At 52.4% G+C, this 19,275-nt stretch overlaps 1 protein-coding gene across 1 annotated transcript in view; it reads right to left on the bottom strand.

The window, feature by feature from the left end:
* Carm1 (coactivator associated arginine methyltransferase 1) overlaps positions 1-19,275 on the bottom strand; it is a 38,803-nt gene that overhangs the window by 1,126 nt on the left and 18,402 nt on the right. Inside the window, exons 2-16 of the mRNA XM_019209062.1 lie at positions 15,359-15,484; positions 13,039-13,145; positions 12,090-12,194; positions 9,318-9,428; positions 8,173-8,350; positions 6,362-6,452; positions 6,149-6,230; positions 1,653-1,738; positions 1,470-1,559; positions 1,015-1,152; positions 851-940; positions 655-767; positions 498-575; positions 173-241; positions 5-51 (exon numbers count right to left, since the gene is read on the bottom strand). Of these exons, the coding sequence (XP_019064607.1) occupies positions 5-51; positions 173-241; positions 498-575; positions 655-767; positions 851-940; positions 1,015-1,152; positions 1,470-1,559; positions 1,653-1,738; positions 6,149-6,230; positions 6,362-6,452; positions 8,173-8,350; positions 9,318-9,428; positions 12,090-12,194; positions 13,039-13,145; positions 15,359-15,484 (1,511 nt within the window). The remainder of the gene's footprint in view (positions 1-4; positions 52-172; positions 242-497; positions 576-654; positions 768-850; positions 941-1,014; positions 1,153-1,469; positions 1,560-1,652; positions 1,739-6,148; positions 6,231-6,361; positions 6,453-8,172; positions 8,351-9,317; positions 9,429-12,089; positions 12,195-13,038; positions 13,146-15,358; positions 15,485-19,275) is intronic.

Here is a 19,275-nt window from a genome sequence, read left to right as displayed (position 1 = left end):
CCGCATAGTGGGCACTGGAGCCGCCGCCACCGCCCTGGGCACCCGAAGAGCCTGTGGGCCAGACGGTGGGCACTGAGGGTGGCGTCACCCGTGCCTGCCCGGCCCCCCGGCCATGCGACTGCCCACACTGGCAAGGTGGCAGGCAGGCCACACGCTCCCACACCCGTGTTACCTTGGACAATGCCCGTGCTCATTATGGAGCCCATCCGCGAGTGGGTGTGATTGACAATCCCTGTGTTGGCTGCGCAGCGACAGGAAGGAAGGAAGGAAGGGAGACGCGTTACCGCCCCCAGCCTGCCAGCCCACTGGCGCTCGCGGTGGCGTGGGAGGGGCAGATGCAGCGACAGAGCGAGGCAGAGAGCAGCGCAGGGCCTGGTGGCCGAGAGTCCCAGGAGGAAGAGGTGCCAAAGGACCAAGCACTCATCAGTGAGCTGGCCACGACCCTCCCCTGCCCAGGCGGAGTCCACCCCACTCCCCAGCCCGCGGGGGACACTCACCTAAGGGAATCAGGTTGTTGTGGCCCACGCTGGAGCCGCCCGCAATAACACTGCTCAGGTCATAGGCCGTTGGCATCCCTGAGTGCAGAAAGGGGGCGTCAGCTGGGGATCCGTGTGCCCGATGGGTCCTGGCCATCACCCCAGGCCCCGGACTCACCGGCCACGGCCATGCCACTGCTGAGGTTGTAGGTGCTGCCTGTGTTCCACATGTTCTCCGAGGGTGACGTGTAGTGCGAGCCGGGCGGGGGCGAGGGTGTCGTACCCGTGTACCTGCGGCAGACGGAGTGTGGGCAGGGCCGGGTCTGCGGGGACAGGGCGACAGGGCCTGGGCGCCCCGCGTGGAGGCCTCCTACCTGAAGAAGGGGTTCTTCAGGTCCAGCAGGTTACTGGACTTGGAGCCTGTCTGGTCCACCTGGGCCACAATACTGATGTCGTAGCTCTGTCTGTGGGGCAGCGAGGCAGCGTGAGACGCTGGCCAAGGGACCCCTGCCTGCCCCAGCCCTGGCAGCAGGCTCACCTCTTATTGGCAATGAGCAGACATGTCCCTGAGAGCGTGTCCCCGGCCTTGGCGAACAGTGGTGACTGGAAGAGACACCGTACCTGGTACCAGTGGGTCAGGGGCTCCGTCGGGGCCGTGGACAGCCACACGGTCATTCTGCCGGGCAAGGACAGGCACACATTGGATTGGGCTGGCGCCACTAACTGGGCCACTAGCTGTCCCCGAGCTTGCCCCAGCGCTGGTTCCGCAGGCAGACCTGGACACGTGTGCACAGGGGATCTGTAGCTGCGGGCGCCCCCCTCACTCGAGGACCCATGAGGGTCAGGGAAGCCCCTCATCCTCACCCCACCTCTTGCTTCGGACTTGTTCCCACCAAGCAGCAGGAAGCCAGGATCTGCACCCCTCGCTCCCAGCCCTGGGTCCCAGGAGCCAGGTGGGCTGGTGGCCAGCAGGGCTTGCACTCCCACACTCACATGGAGCCGATGAAAGCGACGTCGAACCAGAAAGCCAGGCCATGGACCAGCCCCGAGTGCAGCATGTGGAATTTGAATGGGATTTCTATCCTGGAAGGCAAGGGCAGGGGTTGCTGCAGCGCAGGGAGGGCAGCGGCCCTGAGCTGAGCAGGAGCAGCCGGGTGATAGGGTGCAAGTCGCTACCTGTGCAAATCTCCTTCTTTGGCTTCTAAGAAGTTCACTGTGTACTTGACAGACTTGGCCATCAGGATCCGGATGTCAAATGTGTCCTGGGAGAGACCACAGGTTTGACCCGGCTAGTGTCATAGCCAGGGAGGAGGGGAGCCTGGTACTTCCCTCCAGCCTGGCCCTGGCTTCCAGGCGGCAGAGCTCAGCCAGTCTGCCGTGCTTGGACACACGCTGGGGAGGGAGACGGTGAGGTGACAGCTCTCAGGATGACAGGTAGCACCGATGACTCGGCCTGTATGTCACCTACAGATGGCCACATGAGTTCCACACCTCACTCAGCAGAGGCTCAGGAAGCATCTAAGTGATCTAGCAATAGCTCATCCCTAAAGCACTGTGTGTACATGGAGAAAACAAGGTTCTTTGTGATTGTGTAGGGAACGAATGATCTCCAAGACAAATGTATTAAGCAAGGTAAACCAAAAAACCAAGGTGGCAAGTTTAGGGTGCAGCTAAGGGGCAGAGCATTTGCCCAACATGCACAAGGCCCTGGGTTCCAGCCCCAGTGCCACCAAAAAATAAAAAGCAGCTGTGTGCCGACATCACTCCCAATTCTGACAATTTTACCAAAACAAAACAAAAAAAGCAAAACCAGGAAGCTGGGGTGATGGTGGCACACGTCTGCAATCCCAGCACTCAGGAGGCAGAGGCAGGAGGCCTGTGGAATTCAAGGCCAGCCTAGGGTACATAGTGAGACCCTGGCTCAAAAAAAAAAGACAATTTTACATCGGACTGACAGGTGTGCCAAGGACAAGGCAAGCTGAGTAAACCACAAAGAAAACTCAGTCAGCTGCTGACAGTACCAGGGAACAAGCCTGGAAACTAGATGCTCATCCCAGCAAGAATGAAAGTGTGCTGAGGGGAGCCCTCGCCCTGCCTTCACCCCTGGATGAGTCCTGTGAGCCGTCTCTGCAGGTGGGGACAGCAAAACGGGAACTGTGTGCCAGGCAGCTTGGGCTCTGGGGCCAGAACCAAGGAGCTGCAGAACAGGAAGGCAGACATGAGCGCAATTCATGTTTCAGGGTGGCCGACCCTTGGGCCGAGTGTGAGGTGGACCACAGGGGCCAAGACTCCAAGCGGGAAGCTTACGAGACTAAAAGCTGAGCACTGATTGGCTATGGGGAGTCCGGGGTGAGGCACCCTGAGAACTCTGGTCTCTTTCCAGACTTGTGAGGGTTGAGGGTGAAGCCCAGTGAGAGAGCACCTGCCTAGCACATGCACAGCCCTGGGTTCCATCCCCAGTACCACAAAAAAAGAACCCAAATCCCAAAGAGCACTCACTACTGCAGGCCAGCCCTACACAGCCCTCCAAGTGTAGTCCTGTCCAGAGTCCCCTAAAAGGTCAAGACCACGTTCATGATGATGATAAAAAGGTCTTTTTGCCTTTTTTTTTTATAATGTCTTTTTTTTTGGTACTGAGGGTCAAACAGGACCTTGCACTTGCCTGGCAGGTGTGGCACCACTGAGCTACATCCCTGAACCTGCATTTTTTTTTTAAAGGGAGTGTCTGCGTACCACAGGCTAGCCTCAAATTCACCAAAGTTCTCTTGCCTCTGCCTCCCGAATGCTGGAAATACGTATGTATCACCATGCTGCACTGTTTTCTGCTTGTCTATGATACACAGCAGACTGAAGGCAGAAGCAGAGCCCAGCTGTCCTGTACTGAGCCAGGCATTAGACTTGCAAACTAAATGACACTATTTTCACTCATTTTATTTGAAGTTTCATCTTAAAAAATACTATTGATGTCAATGTGTAATGGGTTGTATTATTATTTTCTTTTCTTTTTTTTCTTTTTTTTTTTTTGGTTTTTTGACACAGGGTCTCACTGTAGTTGAGACTGACCTGGAACTCACTATGTAGCCCAGGCTGGTCTCGAACTCACAGAGATCCTCCTGCCTCAGCCTCCCAAGTGCGGGGATTACAGGCGTGCACCACCACGGCTGGCCTTATTTTCTTTTTTGACAGGTTCTCACTATGCACTCCAGGCTGGTCTCAAACTCTAGGTGATCCCCCTGCCTCAGCCTCCCAAGCATTAGGATTACACGCATGTACCACCAGGCCCAGCTATTATTTCAAATATTGATAAATTCATATTTTAGTATGTCTTGGCTTTAGTTCTCATACCAGTAGATACTGATCCATTATATTGATAGAATATACATGCAAACAAAATGTCCTTGGGACCCTCAGTCTTTAGGGCTGTAAAGAGGTGGTGAGAACGGTGTCCTTCTGGGAAGCCAGGTAAACAGATGTCAGACATTTGCCAGGCCTGGGTGCTCTGTCACACGGAAACTGCCCAGAGAATACCAAAGCTCTGAAGGAGAGACGCCCCCGCTGGGGCCTCTGCACTGGCCTTCAATGATCAGGTACATCGAGAACTGGACTGTAGGACCAAGACCCAAACCAATCACACAGCCATGTGCAATGGCACACGCCTGTGGTCCCAGCAGCACTCTGGTAGGCAAAGGCAGAAGGATCATGAGTTCAAGGCCTGCCTGAGCAGTTGAGCAAGAACCTATCTCAGTGCAAAGGCCCTGGGTTCAATCCCCAATACAAAAAAACAAAAACAAAACCCACACATAGATACACGTAGCACTTTTCCAACACTAAAAGTGATCACTTCCATGATAACACAAAAACAAAGTGGGGGCTGGGGCTGTAGCTTAGTAGTACAGCCCTTGCCTTGCCCTGCATGTGCCAGACGGTGGGTTCTAGTCCCAGCACCAGAGGAAAAAGGATTTCACAGAACACCTGGATGATAAAATCTAACCCTACACTGGCTGCAGCAGTGCACACAGCCCCAGCTACACAGGGGAATGAGGCGTGGGTGATCACTTGCGTCCCACCTGGGCAACGTGGCCAGACCCCATCTCAAAAATAAAAAGCATGAAGCAACAAAAATGACCAAAATGAAATCCCAGACCTGAGAAATTACAATAGCCAAAATTAACGAGAAAGCAGGTGTACTAGCACATGTATGGAATCACGGCAGAAGGCTGCAAGACTGCAAACGTGAGACCCACCTGGGCAATGCAGCAAAACTATCTCAGAACAAAGTTTGAAAAAGGGCTGGGGTGGGCACGGTGGTGCACACCTGTGATCCCAGCACTCAGGAGGCTGAGGCAGGAGGACTGACCCAAGTCTGAGACCAGCCCTGGTGACACAGTTCAAATCCAGCCTCAACTACATGGTGAGACCTTGTCTCAAAAAATGAAGTAAAATAAAAAATAAAGGCCTGGCACAGTGATGCACCCCTATATCTCAGTACTTTGGGAAGCCAAGCCTGGCCCCAGCCACTTGGCCACTTATCAAGACCCTTTCTCAAAATAGAAAAACTTTAAAAGGAGTGGGGGATGCTGAGGATGTAGCTCAGTAAAAAGGCCCAAGGTTTAATCACTGGAACTGATGAAAAAAAAAAGACATTAAAGGCAAGAAACAGTAATAGAGGAGATGTTTCTTAACGATAAAAGAGCGATCCAACAGGGACAGGATAACCCTAAACCTTTGCACCAAACACGCCGTGTCAAAGTGAATCAGAAGGGGCCGGGGATTTAGCTCAGTGGTTCGGTGGCCGGCCTTGCAAGCTCAAGGACCCGAGTTCAATCCCCGGTACCAAAATTAAAAAAAAAAAAGTGAATCAGAAAAATGGACAAGTTCACAATCTACTATGAGCAGAAGAAACATCCGAAAATCAGTACTGACAGAGCTTTGAGTGACACGATTACCGATGTGACCTCACTGGCTTGACTGTAACACTGCCCAGCAAGTGACAGACACACATCCTGACTTGCCCCGTACACACAGAGCTTCCCTGAAAGAAACCACGTATGGGAAAAGGTAATAAGGGAAAAGGGAAAAAAAATGAGAAAATGAAAAAATGGAAATAAAGTCTTTGTAAATAGGGAAGGGAGGAGGGGTGAAGGGAGGGCAGGGACAAGGGGAAAAAATGAGAACCAAGACCCGTCCTGTAAAGGTACAGGATCCCAATGATGAATGGAACTGTACTGTGTACCTCAAATGTACCAATAACTCAATGAGAGGGAAAAAAAAGAAACCACGTATGAGACCTAGAGCATTTCCACACATTTTGAAGGACTCTGACCATGGAAATATTCAGAACAGCATGTTGATTATGCTGTATTTTGCAAGGAGAAAAAGTTGAAAAATACATGTATTTGGATGTGCACATTTAGGTGTGAACCCTACGGGGAGGGGAGCTGAGCAGCAGGGGCCAGCGCTCAGGAGGCCCCGCTCTCATCCCGTGTGAGCCGTGAGCCCACGCATCAATTCAGAAACCTCGGTAAGGAAAGGCAGACACTACATGCAAACTGCTCCTCAGGGATTCCTTTGAATCCTAAGCGGTCACACATCCCATATGCTCCCTCCACTGCTTGGGGACAGCGCTCTGAGGAGGGCAGAGGGGAGCCACGCCCGGCAGGTGCCCTACTCACCACCACAGGCTGCCGGAAATACTCGTCCACAGCGGCGCCCCGAAGAGCTGACAGGTCCACCCCGTGGAAAGATGGCTGGTACCTGCGGAGAGCCCCACCCGGCGAGGTCACCAGCAGCAGGAGGGCAGCGCGTCCCTGCCCGTCTCCCAGCTTGTGCAGCCCAGTTCTTCAGGTCCTGCTGAGGAGGGGGAGGAAGAGGAGGGGCGCACTCACCAGAAGTTGGCCTTGGTGAACTGCTCCATGTAGAGCTGTTCATCTGTGAAGGGTGCCAGGTGGACGTCACCAATGGTGGGGAACATGTTTCCTGGGAGCAGGGCAGGAGGGCGCTGGTGTCAGGGAGGCACATCCCACGGGGGTGGCCAGAGCTCCCAGAGGACCAGACACCCCAGCCTGAGGCTGTCCAGCCCCTCACCCATCCATCCACTCCTGTTCACGGCCAGTGCCTGCTCTGCCGGTGGTCTTGTGCTGTCCCACTCACCCCCGACAGCAGTGTGTGTGTGTGTGTGTGTGTCCCTGTGTCTGCATACACACCCAAGTCGGGCTCTTTTCTTTTTTACCCTTTGGATTTGTGAACCAAGGATCTATGAATCAATTCTAAAATCACAATACGTGAAATCAGCCAGTCAGGTTGGCTCACTCATCCACTAACAGCGCAGGTCCCGCTCGTGGACAGTCCGTTTGTCCCTGTCCTATTCCCAGGGCTGTAAGACTGGCAGGAAGGACCAACCAACAGCAGGCAAATACAAGGAGGAAGGGCCAAGCAGGGGGTCTAGGGCTCCCCACCTTCGGCACAGACCCCAGGTCAGCGGGGTGGGCAGGGTCCTCAGGTTTTACTCAACAGACAGCTAAGCCAGGGCTCTGGAGGCTGTGCCTGCTCTGGGAAAGCACCTGGCCTCCAGATGTGGACCCTCACCCTTCTGTGCAGGGAGGGAAGGGGCCCCAGCAGGCTAACAATGCCCAGCAGCAGCCCTGGGGCTGGAGTCTCGGATAGGCAGGGAGGCACTCCACTATGGCTCCAGGGCTCCACACTGGGCTACCTGCCCCGGGGAGCCCGTGGCATCACAGGAATTTGCTCGACCCCGAAGGCTCCTTGGCTCCTGCAGGCCAGGGGGTGAGGGGTGGGTGCCACCTTTAGTCCTCTGTGCTAAGCAGGGCTGGCACCTGGCCTCACATCCCATGAGGGGCCCTCTGCTGGGGCAACCCCGCCCCTGCAAGCCTAGCCATCAACAGGAAAGAGTGGGAGCGAAGCAGATTTGGGCCTGGTGGTGCACGCCTGTAATCCCAACACTCTGGGAGGCTGAGGCAAGAGAATCTCAAGTTCAAGCCTATCCTGGACAGCTTAGTGATCTAGGGAGACCTTGTCTCAAAAAAAAAAGGAAGGGAAAGAGTAAGGGGCAGCCCCGAGTAGCACACACATCCTGGACACAGGACACAGTGGTAGGGAATGGCGGCCATCTGCAGAACATGGCCCGTGGTGGCCTGAGACAAAGGACTCACGGGAGCTTCCCACACGCCTATGGAGCCCTGCCCACCTTGCTTACCCCAGTCTGCCTGTTTCCAAGCTCCACCACGGCCACTGCCTCGCTGGGGCCCTCACACACACATGCACACACACATGTACACCCCTTCTTGTCACATGCAACATCAGCTCAGGGTAGCAAAGACCCCTGACGCAAATGGACAGATACACACAGTGGCTGTGACTTGGGCTCACTCCCAGAGGCAGGGGCGGGCTAGCCTGGGGACAGACACAGTGACAGATGGGCTCGCCGGACTGCTGCCTCGCCCCTCACACACAGACAGGAGGCCATGCGGGCAACACGCCACCCACCCCTGGCTGTGGGAGGCCTGTCCAGGCTCTCTGGGGCCTCTGGGCAGCAGCTCGAGCAGGCTGGGCAGGGACACGTCTGGGAAGGGGGCAGGTTGGGATCAGGGGGGCCCAGACTCCCCCTTAGCCAAGCAAGCAGAAAGTGGGGTTGCCACGGGCAGCGGGCCCAGCTGCTGAGCCCAGCAGGGACACTCACCTCCGGGCTTCAGGTACTTCTTGGCGTGGAGGTAGCTCTCAAGCATGCGTTCATTGAAGAGCATGTAGCCCATAGGCTCTGAGATGATGATGTCCACCTGCTCGGGGAGCGAGACCTCCTCCACCTTGCCAGGGATGACCACGATGCGGTCCGTCAGGTTGTTGCTCTTCACCAGGACCTGTGGGCAAGCGGCGGGGGTCAGGGGTCCCCACACCTGACCACCGTGTGCCCCCCAGCATCCCTCTGCCTCCTCATGGGCATCTGAGTCTCAGCTCGGCTGCTAAGGGCGCGGGTGGCCCAGGCACTGTCAGGCAACAGCAGCCCTGGTCCCCACCCAGGGGAGCAGAGACAGGGAGTCAACTCTGAAAGGGTCACTGATGCTGCAGCCACACCCCACAACCTGGCCAGTCCAGCACTGGAACCTGTCCTTGGGGCACAATGGCACCAGAGGTACCACATGTTGGAGGGGGCTCAATAGGACGATATCAATGGCAAAAACACTGGGAGAGGCCAGGGATGTAGCTCAGCGACATCGCGCCTGCCTTACATGCGCAAGGTCCTAAGTTCGATCCCAGAACCAAAAAAACAACAACAACAAAAAAAACTGAAGAGTCAGTATCACGGGAGATAATGTGGCTTAACAAACAAGGGTCAGCTGAGGCCGAGGGACACCTGGCAGCTACAGAGAGGGAGGACACTGTCCCCAGCAGGACAGGGATAATGTGTTCCCCTGAGAAGGCAGCAGGCAGGGGAGCCATGCTGGCCTGTGCACCCGTGAAGTCTAGCAAGGTCTTGGGGTCCCCTGGGGAGGCACTGGAAAGACCAAGGGCTGGGGGAGTAAGGCATTTTCACGGTTCATCTTTTGCAGCTTTGCAATTTTCAACCTTGTGAATGAATGTTTCAGTGAAAAAAAAAGGGTGACAACATGAACTCACAAAATGAAACACCACTGTCACCTGTGTTGGACATGGGGCGGTGGGGTTGAGAGAGGCCAGGCATACACCCCAAAGATGCCCCCTGAAGCACAGAGCCACGCGGTGTCTGAAGACCAAAACCGCCCCAGCACGGGGTTCAGACCTCCTGGAGGTATGCGGTGGGCACCACGCTTGAGGACATGGTGGGCCTGGGGTACCAGTGAAACTGACCTCGGCATGCTGAGCCATGGTGCTGGCCTCCACTGCATAGATTTTCCTGGCTCCAGCCTGGGCGGCGAAAAATGACAGGATCCCAGAGCCACAGCCAACATCGAGCACGATCTGGAAATGGTGAGGGGAAGAGGTGCTAGGCCCCTGGCACCTGATGTGACACCAACACAGGGCCTATAAGCACTGAAAGGCGGACTACACCCAGATACGGGGACACTGACTGCGCATCAACTACAGAGTGCTTCTGAAGTACAAAAATAGGCCAGGCCTGTAATCCTGGCACTCAGGAGGCTGAGGCAGGAGGATCGCTGTGAGTTCGAGACCAGCCTGAGCTACACAGTGAGTTCCAGGGCAGTCTTAACTACATAGTGAGACCCTATCTCAAAAAAACCAAAAATAAAAGGAAAACAAATGCTGGGCTGGCCGGAGAGAAGACAGTAAAAAATGCAATTAAGCTGGGCTTGATGGCACAGGTCTGTAGTCCCAGATCCTGGAAGACTGTGGCAGGAGGATCACAAGTTTGAGCCCATCCTGAGCAGCTTATTGAGACCCTGTCTCAAAATGAAAATTCAAAAAATCTGGGGCTGAAGCCAGGTGTGGTGATGCACACCTGTAATCCCAGCACTTCGGAGGCTGAAGCAGGAGGATCAGCACAAGTTCAAGGCCAGCCTGGGCTACATAACAAGACCCTCTCTGTCTCAAAAAACAAAAAACAAAGAAAAAGAACTGGTGCTGTAGCTCAGTGCAAAGGCTGGGTTCAATTTTCATCACCAAAAATTATTTACTACCTCTTATTTAGCTCAGTGGTGCCACCACCTGCCTTGCAAGTACAAGGTCCCGAGTTTGATCCCTGGTACCAAAAAAAAAAAAAAAAAAGCCTGGCTGAGTTAAACATGCTCGGAACACTTATGGAACGACCGACTATACAGTTGGGCCAAGGAATCTAACACCGAGCCTGTTTTACAGTAAAGTGTTGACTATTGCATGCAGTTTATCAAACACTGTCCTGAAAGAAAAACAGAGCAGCTCTGTGGGGACACTTTGATCCAGACAGCACTGAAAGTCACTACATCTAGCCATCATAAGATGGGGACCATCAGGGGACACTGTGCACCTGCTGGCTTTTTAATCATGACTGCACGTTACTTGGTAGAATAAAAAGCTTCTCGGCAAAGCTCAGAGGCTGGGTGCAGCATTGGCGGCTAGCACGTGAGAAGGCTGGGCTCCATCCACAGAGAGGGGAGGGACAGGGCCGAGTACAGTCGATGGCTGAGCCCAAACACCACATCCCAGGAAGTCCAGAGACCTAAATGCAGTGTGATGCCTGTGGTTCACATACTGAACCACAACGGGCGACTGGCTGAGTGCAATCTCGGGCGTCTTCGCCTGTGACGTCACCATACGGTGTCTTGGTTTCTTTGCCGGATCCCTGGCTCATCACCCCGTCCCCGAGGTAGGTCATGGAAAGCAGATGTTCCCTTCCCCATGTCAGGATACAGAAACTTTGCTCTTCCAGTCTTTATGTCTAGCAAGTAGCTCTAAAGAGATTCTGACCCAGCTGGGTATGGTGGTGCACACCTGTAATGCCAGCGCTGAGGGAGGCTGAGGCGGGAGGATCACAAGTTCAAGTCCAGCCTAGGCAATTTAGTGAGACCCTGTCTAAAAATAAAAAGGGCTGGGAGTGTGGCTCAGTAGTAGAGCACCCCTGGTACCATCCCCCCAAGAAAGTCTAGGGTTGTGGTGAGAGGACCAAAAGATAAAGACTGTTTTCTATACATCACTATTTTTTTTTAAGTAACTTGGAAAAGTGGAGAGTGTTAATTAGCTTGATTTTCTTTCACACACACACACCTCTGAACATCACCTGAAGTAGACAGTTTTCAGTGGCACTGGCATAGAGCCCAGGGCTATGTGCGTGCTAGGTAAGGCCTCTGAGATACACCGCCAGGCCTTTATTTCCTTATGTTGGGACAATCTCCTAACTTCCCAGGCCGGTCTTGAACTTTCGATCCTCCTGACTCAGCCTCCTGAGTATTTGGGCTTCAGGTGAGCGCAACTGCCCCTGGCTAAGAACACAGTACGGATGCAGCTGTTGCTTTAGTTAGAGGTGTTACCATTTACATCTCGTATGGCTTCTGCTTTGTTTTTGGAGTGCTAGGAATAGAGCCCAGGACCTCTCTCGTACTGTGGAGGTGGTCTGCCTCTGAGCCACATCCCCAGTTCAGCGTGTACAACTCTTACTTGTCTATCATACTTTAATAAAACAATTTTAAGACCAGGTATTGTGGCGCACACCTGTCATCCCAGCGCTTAGGAGGCTGAGGCAGGAGGACTGGTGAGTTTGAGGCCAGCCTGCATTACACGGTGAGACCTTGCCTCCAAATAAAAAGGGCTAGGGATTTAGCTCAGTGATTTCACCACCTGCCTTGTGAGTACAAGGTCCTGAGTTTAATCCCTGGTACCAAAAACAAACAAAAAACAAAATTTTATACACAGACTACAATCCAATATCCTTCAACAAAAGGCCCTAACAAAATAACCCTAAAGTACATGCTAATGCGTGTGTGGGAACAAATTTGGAAGGAGAGACCTCCCACTGATGGCAGCCTATTTTGGAGGGAAATGACACGGCCTTTCCTGCGATACTGTACATGTTAAAGAGATTTTCCTTTTGTAATCAGAAAAATAAATCTGAGCTAAAATTCTTGTGCAAACTAAGATAAGAGACGGAGAAACAGGGAGGCGGCCTCGCACCGGGCTGGCACCACTCACCTTGTCCTTGAAGTCGGTGTGGTTCTGCAGGATGGCGCGCTGGTAGGTGCCTGTCCGCACGTAGTCCTGCATCATGTTCTGCTGCTGGGACAGGTAGCCGTAAAACTGGAACAGAGACACAGCAATGCACAGGGCACCCTGCGGACGCCAAGACTTGCTAGGCGCACAGAGGGAAGGGTCAGCGTGGGCTCCCTCAGGAGAGGAAGCAGCAGCGCAGCCCCAGGAAGGTCACCACACTGTTGCTGTGCTCAGGGACATAGGCGGCTGCCACCTGGACCTGGTAGCCACCCAGGAGACCCTAAGCTTTGCCACAGGTGGGGTTCTGGCAGCAGGGCCATCTGCCCCAGCTTCAGGGCCCCAAAGAAGAGGAGGAGCAGGTGGAACAAAACCCTAGAGCTCAGAGCGGCAGGCAGGTGAGGCGTGGTGTCTCTCTGTAAGACAACAGGCGATCGGGAGGCAGCGTGGCACCTGCAGGGCCACAGGCTTTGGTATCAGACAGACCTGGCTTCCCGTCTTGGCTCTGTTGCATAAGAGCTGTGTGACTTGGGGCAAGTCACTTAACCTCTCTGAGCCTCAGTTTTGTCATCTGTAAAATGGGACAACAACAGCACTTACCTCCTGGAGTTGTTGGAAGGGCCCAAAAGAGCTCAGAGCGTGCCTGGCGCACAGTGGGGGTCAGGACAGTACAGTGGTTCTGTCACTACTCAAAACGCCTGGGACCTGGCCTTCACCCACACTCAGATCCTTCTAGCCTCCCTCTCAGGTGTCACAAATGAGGACGGAGGCCCAGCGAGCCGAGGACACTTGCCCAAGGCTACGCAGCTAGTAAGGGCCACAGCCAGGATGGGATCCCAGGTGAGCCTGCCCATGCTGCAAGGCCTCCTGTGAGCGGGCAAGTGGGACGGGCCACCAGGTGCAGGCGACCTGGCCCAGGGCAGCCGCCCCCTACCTGGAAGTACTGCACAGCCGAGGACTCCTCCGTGCGCTCACTGAACACCGATCGCTCCAGGGTGTGGCCCCGGCACGTCTTCAGGATGTTGTAGAAAGAACAGAAATCTGTAACAGGGAAGCCAGGTCACACGGGGAGGAGTGACCTGCCCAGAAGCCTGGCACCTGTGGCCACCCCAGGGCTCCATCTGGCTGCACACCCTGCTTTTCCCACGGAGTCTGTGTAGCTCAATGACTTTTTTCCCCCCAAAACAATGTTCACATTGAAAAGAAAATGGGCTGAGAATGCAGCTCTGTGGTACTGCGCTTACCTCGCCCATGCCAAGCATGACCGACACCAAATACATGGATAAGGAAACCAGAAAATAAAAGGAGACCAAGGCTGCCACTTGGTGAGCACGGATAGCAGGCGGCCTAGCAGGAACAGGCCGGGCAGTTTCTAGCCAAGAGCAGCCTGGTGAGGCTGTGAAGGGCACAGGCCACAGGCCCGGCTGTCAAACCATCCCTGATCCAGCGCACCTCGACTCAGGAAGCACGGCGGTGTCTGTGGGGTGGCAGACAGAGACGCCACCTCCATCCAGGAAGGGGGTAAAGTGAAAAAAGAGCCTGGGACACAGCTCCGAGGTAGTGCGCTCGCCCGGCCTGCCTTCCACCCTTAAACAGAAGAAAAAGAAGAAAGGAGCAGGAGCAGGGAAGAGGAGGAGGAGGAAGGAAGCAGAAAGAGGAGGAAGAGGACGAAGAAGAGGGAATAGAAGGGGGGAAGGAGGAGGGGGAAGAGAAGAAAGATGGACAGAGAGAAAAAAGAAGGGAAGGAGACAGGAAGAAGAAAGAGGAGGAGGAAGAGAAGTGGGAAGGAGAAACCTTAGAGGAATCCGCGTACCACTGTTACAGTTCTCGCTTCGTAGTGTTTTGTTTTGCTTTGCTTTCTGGCAGGACTGGGGCCTGGACTTGGCCCTAGAACACAGATACTATGCAAGTGCTTTACTGCTAAACTACACCCCCGCCCACTGCTGGAGTTATTTCTCTTTCATTTTAAATACGAATCTAGATGACAGCCGTCTCCTTTGCCCACGCCAAGATGGTCCTCAGACGCCTGAAACTGCGGAGACTACCAAACCCCATGCAGCAGAGGCAGTGACTTTTTCAACGGTTCTCCGTGACCCAAACAGCCCACCGTGGCATGCGTGCCATAGGTCTGCCACCACTGGTATTTAGACTGGTTTTCATATATGTACCTAGGATAAAATTTAAATCTAAAAATAGATAAAATTACTGTCAATTGATTTTCTTGTTCTTGGCAAATGTGGTGGTGCATACCTGGAATTCCAGCTATTCAGGAAGCTGAGGCAGGAGAATCTAAAGTTTGAAATCAGCCTGGGCAACTAAATGAGACCATGTCTCAAAATAAGTAATAAAGAGCAGTGCATGTAGCTCAGTGGTAGAGCATCCTCAGGTTCAAATCCCCAGTAACGGGGGAGAAAAAAATGCAGTTTAGCTTATGAAAGTACGGACCTACTGCCATTTATGTACATACATAAGGGGCTATAGGGCAGCAGATCAGCTGGGCCTGAGGTGAGCTCCCCACCACACCCCATGCTCTCCTCAGCAATCCCTGCCCAACCTGCCCCAGCTGTCTTCCCCACCTCCACACACCGCCCCACCAGCGTCCCCCAAGGTAGGGCTGCTGAGAGCTTTCCAGCAGCTTCTCTCAGTGCCTGGACCCCACCCCACAGGCTGCAAGGCAGGGCCAAGTCCGGGCACTCACTCAGTGGGGCCTCTTGGGATGTAATGAGAACTGAGGCCTAAAGGACACAAAGGAGCCAGGGTTGGTTTCTTTTTTTTCTTTTTCTTTTTTTTTTTTGGTTTTTATTTTGGTTTTTTTGAGACAGGGTCTCACTATGTAGTTGAGACTGACCTGGAACTCACTATGTAGCCCAGGCTGGTCTCGAACTCACAGCGATCCTCCTGCCTCAGCCTCCTGAGTGCGGGGATGACAGGTGTGCACCACCACGCCCGGCTGAGCCAGGGTTGGTTTCAAGCAGCAACAATATACTCTAACCAGGACCGTATTTCCACAAGGGACTACAATTATTACAGTTATTACTGACATTCTCACAAGGGTGCAGGGATAACAGGATGAAGGTTTGAACTGGGCAGAGTGGCGTGTGCCTATAATCCTAGCACTCAGGAGGCTGAGGCAGGAGGATCACTAAGAGTTTGAGGCCAGCCTGGGATGACAGTACTGACAGTGGTAGCTGGCGACTGCCAGGTGGCCACCTTCCCAGCTCCAGCCCACCCAACCACAGGGCGGAGACACCTACCATTGGGCGTGGCGAACTGGATGAGGACGCTGTTGCAGCCCAGTGTGATGATGAAGGACTGCTTGCCCACGCGGCTGCACTCTGTCTCTCGGGACACCGAGCACTTGAACACACACACGTCTTCATCTGTGACACAGAAGCGGTGTGAGCACTGGCATGTTGCTGGCTGCCTTTGTTGGAGCCTGGGTTCTCCCACCCTCCCTCTCTGACCACTGAACACCCCAGAGTCTTCCGCAGTGTCACAAAGCCACCCGGGAAGCCTGCTAGCCAAGACCCTGCCTACCCAGGCCACTCGAGGGGCAAGGAGAACCGATCAGAGAGTTGTGTCCAATGGGGATGGGCCAGGCACTCAGGACCAGCCTGGCCCTGTCCACGGGGAGACACAGTTGAGCAAAGACAACCACAGCAGGGCCACAGTATCACCAAGCCTGGCGAGGCACACCGGGCCCAGCCGAGGCAGAGGGGCCCTCATCCGGACCCTTTCACATCACGTGGGGGCCCCGGCCTTCTCTCTCAGATATCCGTGTGCAATGGCCATGGAGCCGCGCGACCCGGGATTCTGCCCCCTACACCTCTTACTGTGCAGCACAGGGCTCACAGAACCTCCGAGTCCCGGTTTTCTCACCCATCCTAAGGGGACAACAGATAATGGCAGACTGTGGCGTCTACAAGACAAGCAGCCTGGTCTCCCAGAAGGGCAACATCAGGACCAAGAGGGATGCAGGGAGACAAGCCAGGGGAGAGGAGACCTGAGTAGAACAGCCAAGAAGCACCAAGCAGATGCTGCACGGGGCCCTGATGACAAAAGGCTTTAAAAACCCCTAAAGGACTATCAGCGAAATGCATGAACTGGGCATGCGACAATGGAGTCACTTGGACGCGACACTTCACTGTGGTCTTTAGAAGACCCTGTTCTGACAAGATACTCAGTGTTCTGAGTAAATTCTGGTGATATCTGCAGCTTGCTTCCAAATGGTTCATCAACTACCAACAAAAGAACTGCAGAGAGACATGTGAGAGAGCAAATGTGGTTAGGAAAACCATTTCCAAGAGGGCAAAGGTTTAAGCCCAACCTGGAAACCTCGCAAGACCTGTCTCAAACAAGAAAGAAAAGAAAGAAAAGAAAAAATGAAAGAAAGAAAGAAAGAAAGAAAGAAAGAAAGAAAGAAAGAAAGAAAGAAAGAAAGAAAGAAAGAAAGAAAGAAAGAAAGAAAGAAGGGCTAGGTATGTAGCTCAGATCAAAGGACCTGGGTTCAATCTCCAGTACAATACTGAAAAAAATAAAAAGGTTTCCAATGATGGAGTAGCCAAAATATTTTGGCAGACAAACAACAAAGATGGAGGAGTCACACATCTCAATTCCAAATCACACTACAATGGTAATCATACAGTATAGTACTGGCAAAAGAACAGACCCGGGGAATAGGACTGGAGTTTTCCATTTATGGTCAATTGATTTTCACCACGGGTGCCAAGAGCATTCAATGGGGTAAGAAGATTCTCTTCAATGAAAGGAGCTGACCTCGCAAGCACAAAGTCCTGAGTTCGATCCCCAGTACCACCAAAAAGAAACAAAACAAAAAAGAGAATGAAACCGGATCCTTGCCTCACACTGTAACAAGAAGGGGCTGGGGCCACAGCTCAACCATAAAGCGACTGCCCAGCATGGGCAAAGTCCTGAGTCCAATCCCCAGCATCTGAAAAAAACAAAAGCCAAAAAAACCTCAGATTGGACCAATGACTTAAATATAAAAACTAAAACTGGGGCTGGGGCTTTAGTTCAGTGGTGCTGCCACCTGCTTCGCAAGCCCAAGATCCTGAGTTCGATCCCTGGTACCAAAAAAAAAACAACCCCAAAACTAAAACTGTAGTATTCTTAGAGGAAACACGGGAAAACTTCAAGACCTCGGGTTTAGCAATGGATCCCTAGCTATGAAACCAAAAGCATGAGCAAGGAAGGAAAGAGATATAAGTTGGACTTCATCAAGATTGTAAACTTTTAGAATCTTGGGATACAGTTCAAGAGTAGAGGGACCGCCTACCACAAGGAGGCCCTGGGTTCCATCCTAGACCACAAAACAGACACTATTCAGAGTAAACAGTCAGCCTGCAGAACAGGATGGAGCACTTACAAATCACGTAACTGATAAAGACCCAGGATCCAGCGTATACAGAAATTCTTTTTAAGCAGGCATGGTGGTACATGCCTGTAATACCTACTACTCAGGAGGCTGAAGCAGGAGAATCGCCAAGTTCGAGGCCCACCTGTACAACTTAGCAAGAGCCTGTCTAAAAAGGTGTGGGGGGCTGGCAATCTAGCTGAGTGGTATCACACACGAGGGGGCCTGGGTTTAAACCCCAATAGTGTCAATACAGAAAAACAAGTTCTTCTAAGGCAACAATAAAAAGACAATCAACTCAATTTAAAAATGGGCAAAGGAAACCAAATGTGCCAGTGCACGCCTACAGTCCAGCCCTCTGGGAGGCTGAGGCAGGAAATTTCATCAAGCCCAGCCTGGGCACAAAACGACTTAGCAAGACTCTGTCTCAAAAAATAAGGCCGGGTGTGGTGGTGCATGCCTGTATTCCCAGCACCTGGGAGGCTGAAAAAGGAGCACCGCTGTGAGTTCCAGGCCAGTCTGAGCAACATACACAGTGAATGCAAGACCATAGTGAATTATATAGCAAGACCCTCTTTCAAAAAATAAGAAAATAAATAAAAATAAAAAGGGTTAAACAAGTAGTTCAGTGTAAAGACCCTGGGTTCAATCCCCTGCACTGCAAAAAAGAAAAATAAAACAAGGCAAACTGGGTGAGGTTGCACACGCCTGCAATCCCAGCACTCTGGAGTCTGAGGCAGGAGGATCACTGTGAGTTCAAGGCCAGCCTGGAATACATATTGAGACCCTATCTCAAAAAACAAAACAAAACAAAACAAAAACGAAAAAAGGACAGGAAACTGAGCAGACATTTCCAAAGAAGCTATACAAATGGCTCACAAATGCTTATAAAGATGCACAACGTCATAAATCATCGGGGAAATTTAAATAAAGATCATGTGAATATCACTTCACACCTACCAAGACCACTATCATTTAAAACCAAAAGAAAAAGGGGAACAAAAAGGATAAAGAATAAGCGGTTGGCAAAGATACAAAGAAAGTAGAACCCTTAATACTCCACTGGTGGTGGGATGTAAAATAAAAAGGTACAGCCACCATGGAAAACACTTTAGCAGTTCTCAAAAGGCTGAATACTCAGGAGGCAGAGATGGGAGGACTGCCCCAAGTTCGAGGCCAGCCTGGGCTACACGGCAGGACTCTGTCTTAAAAAACAAAACAACAAAAAAATCGTCACAGCATTACTATTCAGGGTCACCAAAAGCAGAGACAGTATCCAGCAAGTGACGAATGGACAAACAAAATACAGATTATCCATAAAGTAGACTTTTTCATTTTATACTTACTAGAGATCGAAACTGAGCCTTTAAAAAAAAAAAAAACTTTATATTAAGACAGGGCTGGCTGGGGATTTCATTCCACCTCCTACCTTGCAAGCACAAGGACCCAAGTTCCATCCCTGGTACCAAAAAAAAAAAAAGAGAGAGAGAGGGTCTTGCTAAGTCACGAAGTCACTCAGCCTGGGCTCAAATCTGTGATCTTCCTGCCTCAGTCTCCCAGAGTGCTGAGACTGGAGGTGTGCACCACTCTTGGCTAAAAGACACAACTATGTAACCATAGATGGTAACAAACTTTTTTTTTCTTTTTGGAGACAGGGTCTCACTATGTAGTTGAGACTGACCTGGAACTCACTATATAGCCCAGGCTGGTCTCGAACTCACAGTGATCCTCCTGCCTCAGCCTCCTGAGCGCTTGGATTGCAGGCGTGTGCCATTATTAAAAGAAGGAAAGGAAAGG

Source organism: Fukomys damarensis, unplaced genomic scaffold (genome assembly GCF_012274545.1).
Source record: "Fukomys damarensis isolate Sample0158 unplaced genomic scaffold, DMR_v1.0_HiC HiC_scaffold_37, whole genome shotgun sequence".
Lineage (NCBI taxonomy): Eukaryota > Metazoa > Chordata > Mammalia > Rodentia > Bathyergidae > Fukomys > Fukomys damarensis.
The sequence above is the reverse complement of the archived record's forward strand: the minus strand, read 5'-3'. Positions and strand labels throughout refer to the sequence as shown.